General features: G+C 46.6%; 1 protein-coding gene across 1 annotated transcript; it reads left to right on the top strand.

Moving 5' to 3' along the window:
* The first annotated feature begins 746 nt into the window (after positions 1-746).
* On the top strand, positions 747-11,506 carry LOC137326958 (uncharacterized). Its single transcript, XM_067992331.1, has 2 exons — positions 747-867; positions 10,439-11,506. The coding sequence occupies exons 1-2, from the start codon at positions 751-753 to the stop codon at positions 11,204-11,206; spliced, it is 885 nt and encodes a 294-aa protein (XP_067848432.1). The 5' UTR covers positions 747-750; the 3' UTR covers positions 11,207-11,506.
* Positions 11,507-11,868: the final 362 nt, after the last annotated feature.

The raw sequence follows: 11,868 nt of genomic DNA, 5'->3' as shown, positions 1-11,868 counted from the left end.
ACATCCTTAACCACGTGGAACAGGGGGTCAGCTCCATCAGCACACCTGAGGAACCCACCATGATGCAGTGCCTGATGGTCGTTGTCGCAGCTTCCATTGCAGCACAAACCAATGTGATCAAACATCTGCAATCCTCGGTTGAAGCTCAGACTGCTGCAATGGCAACTCAGACTACTGCTATGGAAGCGCAGACTGCTGCTATCGTAACTCTGGGGACCACTGTGGAACGGGGCTTCCAGGGCGTCACATCACTCTAGCAATCCGTTCGCCAGCTGATCACCAGGATTGCTGAGGCGCTGCCCTGTGCGAGTGGCAGTGGCGCCATGGTAGTCCAACCTGCTGTCCACTGTCCAGATGACAGCATTCCTGCCCCTATCCCTGCCATTCCACCAGTGCCCTTGCTGTTGCCTATCAGCCAGCCAGGCCAGACTGCTGCAGCCCAGGCCAAGATGCAGTCTAAATCCGGGCCCTCCCGGCCCAGAGCTGCTCGAGGTCATCCTCCAAGGCCATCTGCACAATCCTCAATTGAAGATCAGCAGCATCCCACCACCCATGCTCCAGCCACTGGGGATGCACCTCACAAGAGCACTAGGACAGGTGAAGGCACACGAACAAGAGGCACTAAGGGAATGCACAAGGGTGAATAGTCTCATTTGGTTTGCATCATTTCCTGTGTTAATTTATAAATGTGGATTTGAACTTGCATTTGGTGGTGGTTTTTATTTCTGTGTTGAGCTGAAGGAGGAAGCAATGTGTAATCATATGGAGGGCGATTTGATGGTCATGTGGGAGAGGACGGATGGGAGTGTGGGACTATTGGTGACTTGGGAGATGTCGTTCATGTTATTGATATCGCTCATGGATCAGGTGAGCACGCAGAGCCCTGGCAGACAGGGCCAGTGTTCCTGTTGCCTCCTTGCTTCTTGCTCCACTTCCCCCTCCGTCTCCTCTCCTTCATCCTCAGCCTCTTCCTCCTCCTCCTCCTCTTCAACCTATTCATCTTCCTCTTCTGGCTCAGTGTCTTGCAGGATAATTGGTGGCAGGGGCTGTTCCCTCATAAGGGTGAGGTTGTGCAGCATGCCGCATACCACGACAAATCTTGACACTTGCTCAGCTGAGTACTGCAGGGCTCCACCAGAATGGTCCAGGCAGCGGAAGCATTGCTTTACAATGCCTATGGTGTGCTCAATGATGTTGTGTGTGGCAGCATGGCTCTCATTGTAGGCCTGCTCTGCATATGTGTGTGCGTTCCTGACCAGGGTCATGAGCCACCTCATGCAGGGTTAGCCCTTGTCACCCAGAGGCCAGCCTTTCACTTGCCAAGCTGGTTCAAAGATAGCTGGCATGTTAGACTGCCACATAGTGAAGACGTCGTGACTGCTGCCAGGGTAGCAGGCATTGACTTGCATGATGTGCTGCGTGTGGTCACACACCAGCTGTACATTCAGGAAGTGGAACCCCTTTCAGTTCATGAAGATGGCCGAGTTGACATGTGGAGTATGTATGGCAATTTACGTGCAGTCAACGGCACCCTGCACTATGGGGAAGCCTGCAATGCGAGCAAACCCTCATGCTCACTCATTCTGCTTCTCTCTGTCAAGAGGGAACGTAATGAACCTATTGCGCAGCTCGTACACTGCCTCCGTGACCTCCCTTATGCAGCAGTGCACTGCCAGCAAAGGCCTGAAAGGATCCAGTGCCGTAGAAGTTCAGGGCCACGGTTACCTTGACGGCCACAGACAATGCTATCCTTGCCCTGCTCTAAGGCTGTAGTTGCAGCTGCAGCAGGAGACAGATCTCTGTCAGGACCTCTTTTGTGAACTTCAGCCATTGGATGCACTGATCCTCGCTCCTCTGAAGGGAAGAGTGGTATTCCCTGAAGTTCCTAATGGGATATGGCCTCCTGCTCCGTGCCCTACACCTCCTCCTCATCCTCCTCCCTTAACTCGCAGCTTTTCCTGCTCTGCGTGGCCTCTCTGCATGCTCCCAGTCATGTTCTATGCCCAGTGGGAGCCCTAGCAGACCACCCATGGTTGCCAGGAATATTGTTCACACACTTGTAAATTAGACCAACAGTAACGCAGTACCTGGCAATCCACTCTCAAATATACTATAGCAACTCTCTGTAATGATGTGGAGATGCCGGTGATGGACTGGGGTTAACAATTGTAAACAATTTTACAACACCAAGTTATAGTCCAACGATTTTATTTTTAATCCCACAAGCTTTCGGGGGCTTTCCCCTTCCTCAGGCGGTGTGGAAAAGACAATTTCGAATCCTTTGCATTTTAAGATCACAGAACAAAGCCTGGTGATTACTGCCCGTTGCCAAGGCAATCACAGTGAGCAGACAGAAAGGTGTCACCTAAAAGGCCACTGAATATACAACCCCCCAAAAAAAAAAGGAGAGAGAGAGAGATAAGGAATACAGTCAATGACCCGTTATATTAAAAACAGATAACATTTGTTCGCTGGTGGGGTTACGTGTAGTGTGACATGAACCCAAGATCCCGGTTGAGGCCGTCCTCATGGGTGCGGAACTTGGCTATTAATTTCTGCTCGACGATTTTGCGTTGTCGTGTGTCTCGAAGGCCGCCTTGGAGTACGCTTACCCGAAGGTCAGTGGCTGAATGTCCATGACTGCTGAAGTGTTCCCCGACAGGGAGAGAACCCTCCTGTTTGGCGATTGTTGCGCGGTGTCCGTTCATCCGTTGTCGCAGCGTCTGCATGGTCTCGCCAATGTACCATGCTCTGGGGCATCCTTTCCTGCAACGTATGAGGTAGACAACGTTGGCCGAGTCACAGGAGTATGAACCGAACAGAACGGACTATTGCAAAGAAGCATACCGACAACTGGACAACCAGGAACACTACAGATGGTTACCCGCAGACCCGACCAAAGAACACACCCATCAGCTCAACAAACTGATCAAGACCTTCGATCCAGACCTTCAAAACATCCTACGCACTCTCATCCCACATACTCCCCGCGTGGGAGACTTCTACTGCCTCCCAAAGATACACAAAGCCAACACACCCGGACGTCCTATCGTATCAGGCAATGGAACCCTGTGTGAGAACCTCTCTGGATACATCGAGGGCATCCTGAAACCCATCGTGCAGGGAACCCCCAGCTTCTGTCGCGACACTACAGACTTTCTACAAAAACTCAGTACCCACGGACCTGTTGAACCAGGAACACTTCTCACCACGATGGACGTCTCGGCACTATACACCAGTATCCCCCACGATGACGGCATCGCTGCGACAGCATCAATACTCAACACCAACAACAGCCAATCTCCAGACGCCATCCTACAACTGATCCGCTTCATCCTGGATCACAATGTCTTCACCTTCAATAACCAGTTCTTTACCCAAACACACGGAACAGCCATGGGGACCAAATTCGCACCCCAATACGCCAACATTTTCATGCACAAGTTCGAGCAGGACTTCTTCACTGCACAGGACCTCCAACCAACACTATACACCAGATACATCGACGACATTTTCTTTCTATGGACCCACGGCGAGGAATCACTAAAGAGACTACACGATAACATCAACAAGTTCCATCCCACCATCAAGCTCACCATGGACTACTCCTCAGAATCAGTTTCTTTCTTGGACACACGAATCTCCATCAAAGACGGGCACCTCAGCACCTCACTCTACCGCAAGCCCACGGACAATCTCACAATGCTCCACTTTTCCAGCTTCCACCCTAACCACGTCAAAGAGGCCATCCCCTATGGACAGGCCCTGCGAATACACAGGGTCTGCTCAGACGAGGAGGAACGCGATGGACACCTACAGACGCTGAAAGACGCCCTAGTAAGAACGGGATATGATGCTCGACTCATCGATCGACAGTTCCGACGGGCCACAGCGAAAAATCGCGTAGACCTCCTCAGAAGACTAACACGGGACGCAACTAACAGAGTACCCTTCGTCGTCCAGTACTTCCCCGGAGCGGAGAAACTATGCCATGTTCTCCGCAGCCTTCAACATGTCATCAATGATGACGAACACCTCGCTATGGCCATCCCCACACCTCCACTACTCGCCTTTAAACAGCCACCCAACCTCAAACAAACCATCGTTCGCAGCAAATTACCCAGCCTTCAGGAGAACAGCGTCCACGACACCACACAACCCTGCCACGGTAACCTCTGCAAGACATGCCAGATCATCGACACAGATACCACCATCACACGAGAGGACACCACCCACCAGGTGCACGGTTCATACTCCTGTGACTCGGCCAACGTTGTCTACCTCATACGTTGCAGGAAAGGATGCCCCAGAGCATGGTACATTGGCGAGACCATGCAGACGCTGCGACAACGGATGAACGGACACCGCGCAACAATCGCCAAACAGGAGGGTTCTCTCCCTGTCGGGGAACACTTCAGCAGTCATGGACATTCAGCCACCGACCTTCGGGTAAGCGTACTCCAAGGCGGCCTTCGAGACACACGACAACGCAAAATCGTCGAGCAGAAATTAATAGCCAAGTTCCGCACCCATGAGGACGGCCTCAACCGGGATCTTGGGTTCATGTCACACTACACGTAACCCCACCAGCGAACAAATGTTATCTGTTTTTAATATAACGGGTCATTGATTGTCTTCCTTATCTCTCTCTCTCTCCTTTTTTTTTTGGGGGGTTGTATATTCAGTGGCCTTTTAGGTGACACCTTTCTGTCTGCTCACTGTGATTGCCTTGGCAACGGGCAGTAATCACCAGGCTTTGTTCTGTGATCTTAAAATGCAAAGGATTCGAAATTGTCTTTTCCACACCGCCTGAGGAAGGGGAAAGCCCCCGAAAGCTTGTGGGATTAAAAATAAAATCGTTGGACTGTAACTTGGTGTTGTAAAATTGTTTACAACTCTCTGTAAGTATAGGAAGCTTCAACAAACACGTCCTATTCTACCAGCAGCCAGAAGCAATAATCCAGCAACTAACCTGCAATACCTGCATGATCCATTTAAGTAGCGCTGGTGGGGGGTCTTCCAGGCACTCTAAAACATGTTGAGGTGTTCGTGGTTAAGGAAATGCATTGAGTGGAGTGTTGAGTGCCAAAATGGTTTTTATCACTTTAAATCAACATTGCACCCTGCGATAACAGCTCAAGTAAAGAGTGTGTAAATTTGGGAGCTCAGTGCCCAGAAGAACTACCAGCTTCAGACATTGCAGTGCGCCACATCATTACAGAAACACGCTGTTACAGCCAGTTTAGAGCTGCAGTAGCAATGCATTTTCCTCATCTCTCCTCCCCCAAGATGGACTCCCTATAGTGAATAGATATTTGTGAAAATATCATGATGTCAGCACAGAATATGGTCCTTATCATGTAACATGCATCTAAAGCATATTCTACCTGCTTTACATGCTGCTGGCATTCGTTATCTGCACGTGCATGAAACCGTTTACCAATATGGCGTCCGGCGCACATAATGCTAGAAGCGTGCGCGCACATTCTGGATGCCATTTTGGAACTTCGGGAGGCCACATAGCGCCGAAACAATGGGCGTTACAAGGCCCAATTTCTAGCCCAGTGTTTGTATACGTGTGACAAAATATATATTTGAAGCATGTTACATGATAAGGACCATATTCTGTGCTGACATCATGATATTTTCACAAATATCTATTCACTATAGGGAGTCCATCTTGGGGGGAGGAGAGATGAGGAAAATGCATTGCTACTGCAGCTTTAAACTGGCTGTAACAGCGTGTTTCTGTAATGATGTGGCGCACTGCAACGTCTGAAGCTGGTAGTTCTTTCGGGCACTGAGCTCCCAAATTTACACACTCTTTACTTGAGGTGTTATCGTTTATAATCTGGCAAAGAACCCAGCTTTTTGGCCACCAGAGATGAAGGCCCATGAAGGCATGATCCAGGTGCAGTGGAAGGGGATGGCCTTGACCATGAATGCCATCTCCAGCGATCCCAAAAGGCTACAGAATGCCATAAGAAGTTCACAGACCTCACGAGGGCAGGCAAGGAAACAGGAGGCAATCATTCCTGGTAACAATGCATTGCAATAAGCATTTACATCCAGCTTGCCCCTCACCGTATTGATCACCACCTGTATTTTACCAGCAATGTGCAGGAGATACCACAATAACTGTCACATCCCCTTCCTTCTCCTGCATGTTACTTCAATAACAGCCAAATATGTAGGGAGGCACATGATATGTATTATTTTGTTTCCTGCACCAATAATATCCCCATTAAGAAATGCTTTTCGGCACCTGGCACACAGAATGCCTTCATACTCTTCACTTTCTTCTTAAAGGGAAAATGATTCACAGGAAGTGTCACCTCTATTCAAGGCTGTTGTAGGAAAGTATCAGTTGGCCACCTCAGAACCTCCTGCCATTGACGAGAGGTAAAGGTTACAATTGTAAGGTCATACAATTGTTGGCACCAAAAAGCTGTAGTGGTAAAGACAACAGTAGGAAGGCACAAGCAGGGCAAAGTCTACGAGAAAGAGTATTTTCTACATGGCAGCTTTCATAGATGCGGAGGACGGCTGCATGTCTAGTTGACTGAGGAATAATTCTAATCAGAACATTTTTGCTCATACTTGTTTGCAATTCATTCAGAAAATTATTGTAATAATTACTAATTTTAACATTTTGCAGTGAAGCACATGTATTTTTGTGGAAACAAATTACTGTTTAAAAATGGTTCTGTTAAACTTCAAATCTTTTTATAAAGAAGGAAAAGATCATTTAAATGAACGCTTGAAACATTCAAAATAAGGGAACTTCCAGTCAATTCTATCACCATAGGTGGTGTCAGTCTTGTCATGAACAAAGGTTGATGTACTAATTTCTATTTTTCTTTCTTTTAATTCTTCACCTCCTCTCCTGAAGAGAGTGATTCAGGCTGAGGTACAGCGTGTAACTATTGGCAGTGAGTTATTGGCAGGCTATTACATCATCCAAACCTGAAACAAAAGCGAAGTACTGCAGATGCTGGAAATCTGATTTAAAAACAGAAAATGCTGGAAAACACTCAGCCGGTTAGGCAGCATCTGTGGAGGGAGAAACAGCTTACATTTCAGGTCAATGGCTTTTCACCAAACCTGATCATGTCCTCACTCTACAATCACAGTCACTTTTGCCATCAGTGGTCACTGGATATTGATCATCAACAGGAACCCTCATTGAATGGGAACCCTAGCCTAGCAGATCTGATTGGTCTCATTGACACTGCAGTTGAGAATAGTTAATTTAGCACAGACCAGAGATCGGAGACTGGAACCTGAGACCTTGGTCTATAGAGCTCAGGACTACATGTTCATTTAAACTACTGAACTGTCAGGTGAACTCTGATCCTGTTTTCTTACCAGAAGCAGTAGAATACAGACCGAAGTAGCATTTAAACTTTAAAGAGGTTATAGGGAGATAAGCAACCCTAATTGGTAGCACTCTCACCTCTGAGTCAGAAGGTTGTGGGTTCAAATCCCACTCCAGAGACTTGAGCACATAATCTCAGCTATCACTTCAGCGCAGTACTAAGAGAGCACTGTATTGTCAGAGGAGTCGTCTTTCGGTTGAGATGTTAAACCAAGGTCCCATCTGCCCTCTCATGTGGACGTGAAAGTTCCCATGGCACTATTCGAAGGAGAGTAGGGGAGTTCTTCCCTTGTGTCCTGGCCAATATTTATCCATCAACCAACATCATTAAAACAGATTATCAGGTCATAACCGCATTGCTGATTGTAGGACCTTGCTGTATGCAAATTGGCTACCACGTTTCCTACATTACAACAGTGACTACACTTCAAAAGCACTTAATTGATTGTAAAGCGCTTTGGGACATCTTGAGGTCGGAAAGGTGCTATATTAATGCAAGTTCTTTCTTTAATTACAGCATTCATTTATCCTCTTTCTAGTGGTGTAGTGATGATTTTAGAAGTGAGTATACTATAATACAACCCATGCAGAAGATCTACTTTCTAAGAGGGGTCTGGAGGCACACACACCTAAAAAATTTTAATTTTTCACACTTTATTTTGGTGCACTTTGTAGCATTTTTGTGTCATTATACATAAAGATGTGTACTTCATGATGTGCAAAAACACAGCATACAGTTAAACCGCATAAAACGTTCTCCCCTGATGATTGAGTGAGTTTGTCCAGTGAATAACTAAGCCATACAAACCAGGAAGGGCAGCACAGTGTAGCCGGTGAGTTACCAGTAACTAGCTGCCAGAATCAGCTGGCAAGGGCAGGAGAAGCAGCAGCAGAATCAAGAGCAGGAAAGGAAGTGGTAGCAGGAGAGCCACCAGGAGTAGGAAAGGGGACAACAGCAGGAGGGAAATTGATAACGAGAGAGCTGGGAGGAACTGGAGAGGCAGTGACAGCATTTTCAGTTAGGAGTCAGTCATTAGGAGCGTGAAAGCCAGCAGACCAGGAGTGGGAGAGGCAAAACCAGCAAGGCAGGCTGTGGCAGGATGACAGTGCAGCTAGACAGTTAACAACAGTGGGAGAGACACGAAATCAGAAGTGCGAAGGTGCTGAAGTGAAGTCAGCTTTTACTGCAAAGTTCATAGTTCATAGCAAAATCTTGCAAGTTCCTCTTACCACTATCTCTGCTGCAGCAGGTGACTGAGGCAAGTGTATAGCAGTGTTTATAGCACACAGAAAGTGAGCCTATTTTTTAAAAGTGAATATATGCCATATATCTACATAAACCTTCGGTCACATCTCTGGCTCTTAACTATCTAAAAATAGTTTATTCAGAAACAGAATCACAAGTTGAAATCCAGCTCGCAAGACTCCATGTTATCTCTCTGACGGAACAATGTACCTGCTTGTATGCATTCTCAAAGAAGGATGAGAAGCTACATTTTCAGGGTCGGACAAGGAGCTAATTTAACAAATTGTGATTGCAGGTTCCTGGATACGAATAGAGAAATGAGCAAGCCGCAAGCAAGACTAAGGATTAGAAAGAGCTGTCTCCCACGGAGCAGTAAATCTGTGGACCATTAAAATAATCAAGTATCAATTAACGCTCTTTTGGAAAAGTCCTTTTTGAGGATTTGGTTCTCATTATAACCAGAGATGATCAAACACACCACGGAACACCTCGGTATGAGAGGAAGAGATGAAATTGGAGGGAAGGGGATTATCATTAGATGTCTGTATAAAGAAAATCAAAGTTAGTTTTGTTTTTGGCAATGTGCCAGCTCCTTGGAGGTGTATTATGCCTTCTTATAGGGCCCCATGCACTATTTTGCTTATTTTATTCAGCATTGCAAAACACTAAATATTAACTAGCCTATTTCCAGGAGTTCCCAAGCATACTTTCATGTCAGCATTTCACGGGCAGCAAATGAAGTGACATAATACGTTAGTAATTCAGCAGAAGTTTCAGCTCTGAAACGGATAGATAAAAGGAAATATTAAACAACCCCTATTCAAAAGTGCACATGTGAAGATATTTTCAAGATATTAAGGGGAACTGATAGGGTAGATAGAGATAAACTATTTCCGCTGTTTGGGGAGTCTAAGACTAGGGGACATAGCCTAAAAATTAGAGCCAGGACTTTCAGGACTTCTACACGCAAAGGGTGGTAGAAGTTTGGAACTCTCTTCTGCAAACGGCAACTGATGCTAGCTCAATTGATAATTTTAAATCTGAGATTGATAGATTTTTCTTAACCAAAGGTATTAAAGGATATGGGGCTAAGGTAGGCATACGGAGTTAGGTCACAGATCAGCAATGACCTCATTGAATGGCGGAACAGGCTTGAGGGGCTAAATGGCCTACTCCTATTCCTATGTTCTTATGTGGGAAGGGCAGTATCAGACTCAGCAGTGATAGCCCTGTGCTGAAAATACCTGTCAACACTCACTGACTGAACTCACGTGAAGAATGGATAAGGTACTAGAAAACACGCATGGAATCTTACCTCGGCAACAGTAACTGCCTTCTCTAGATGAGGGAGAAACCTGGGGAAAAATAACAAGCAGATCTCTAGCAGTGTTATTTGAAAGAAAGAAAACGAGTAGGAGAAAAAGATAAACAATAAGAACACAGAACCTCCACAGCAGTAATCTTGAATCCCCGCCTATGTCTCTTTTCTCTTTTCAGATGCTATGTATTTATATAATTTTCTGTTTTTAATTCAGATTATCAGTATTTGCATTTTTCCCCCATTTTGTCCCTTGTTGTTTTCTGCCATATGTTCCTTGAAATCGTTTGAACTATGCTATATTTAGTTGGTACTGCCAGCAAACACTAAAGGAACATTATTACCGTTTGCAAATGTTTTGCTTAAAAAAACAAACGTGTATTAGGATGTGGCACAATGTAGGCCATTGTCTGGATGTGTACTTGCATGAATGCAAATCTAAAGGATTAATGGGTTAAAAAGGCAACCTCCTAAAAGTATGTCAATCTCTCAAAAGTATGTTAATCTCTCAAAATCCCTCGTAAGAACGGGATATGACGCTCGACTCGTCGATCGACAGTTCCGACGGGCCACAGCAAAAAATCGCATAGACCTCCTCAGAAGACAAACACGGGATGCAACCAACAGAGTACCCTTTGTCGTCCAGTACTTCCCCGGAGAGGAGAAACTACGCCATGTTCTCCGCAGCCTTCAACATGTCATCGATGACGACGAACACCTCGCTAAGGCCGTCCCCATGCCTCCACTACTCGCCTTCAAACAGCCACCCAACCTCAAACAGACCATCGTTCGCAGCAAATTACCCAGCTCTCAGGAGAACAGCGTCCACGACACCACACAACCCTGCCACGGCAACCTCCGCAAGACATGCCAGATCATCGACACAGATACCACCATCACACGAGAGGACACCACCCACCAGGTACATGGTTCATACTCCTGTGACTCGGCCAATGTTGTCTACCTCATACGTTGCAGGAAAGGATGCCCCGGAGCATGGTACATTGGCGAGACCATGCAGACACTGCGACAATGGATGAACGGACACCGCGCAACAATCGCCAGACAGGAGGGTTCCCTCCCAGTCGGGGAACACTTCAGCAGTCGAGGACACTCAGCCTCCGATCTTCGGGTAAGCGTTCTCCAAGGCGGCCTTCGAGACACACGACAACGCAAAATCGTCGAGCAGAAATTGATAGCCAAGTTCTGCACCCATGAGGGCGGCCTCAACCGTGATTTTGGGTTCATGTCACGCTACATGTAACCCCACCAGGAGGGGAAAAATAAGTTATCTGTTTTTAATACAACTGGCCATTCTTTCTCTCTCTCTCTCTCTCTCTCTGTCTTTGTAATCTGACCGCTTGCGTATTCAGTGGTCTGAGGTGTAATGTTCCCCTGTGTGAACACCATCCATGCAGAGGCGTGATAACAGGCAGTTGGAAAGATTATCTGTAATCACCCGGCATTGTTCTGTGGCTATATATGCGGTGCTTTGATGGAAACCTTTACACACCTGACGAAGGAGAAAAGCTCTGAAAGCTTGTGATTTTCAAATAAAACTGTTGGACTATAACCTGGTGTTGTAAGATTCCTTATATTTGTCCACCCCAGTCCATCACCGGCATCTCCACAGCACATCTTATCAGTAAGGAAAAGAGAGAGCAACGGAGGGAGAAATAATCAGAGACAGGGCAACGGAGGGAGAAATAATCAGAGACAGGGCAACGGAGGGAGAAATAATCAGAGACAGGGCAACGGAGGGAGAAAGAATCAGAGACAGAGGAACGGAGGGAGAAATAATCAGAGACAGGGCAACGGAGGGAGAAATAATCAGAGACAGGGCAACGGAGGGAGAAATAATCAGAGACAGGAGAATGGAGGGAGAAATAATCAGACAGGGCAATGGAGGGAGAAATAATCAGAGTC

Source organism: Heptranchias perlo, chromosome 11, assembly GCF_035084215.1.
Source record: "Heptranchias perlo isolate sHepPer1 chromosome 11, sHepPer1.hap1, whole genome shotgun sequence".
NCBI classification, from domain to species: Eukaryota; Metazoa; Chordata; class Chondrichthyes; order Hexanchiformes; family Hexanchidae; genus Heptranchias; species Heptranchias perlo.
This window is presented reverse-complemented; position numbering and strand designations above follow the sequence as displayed.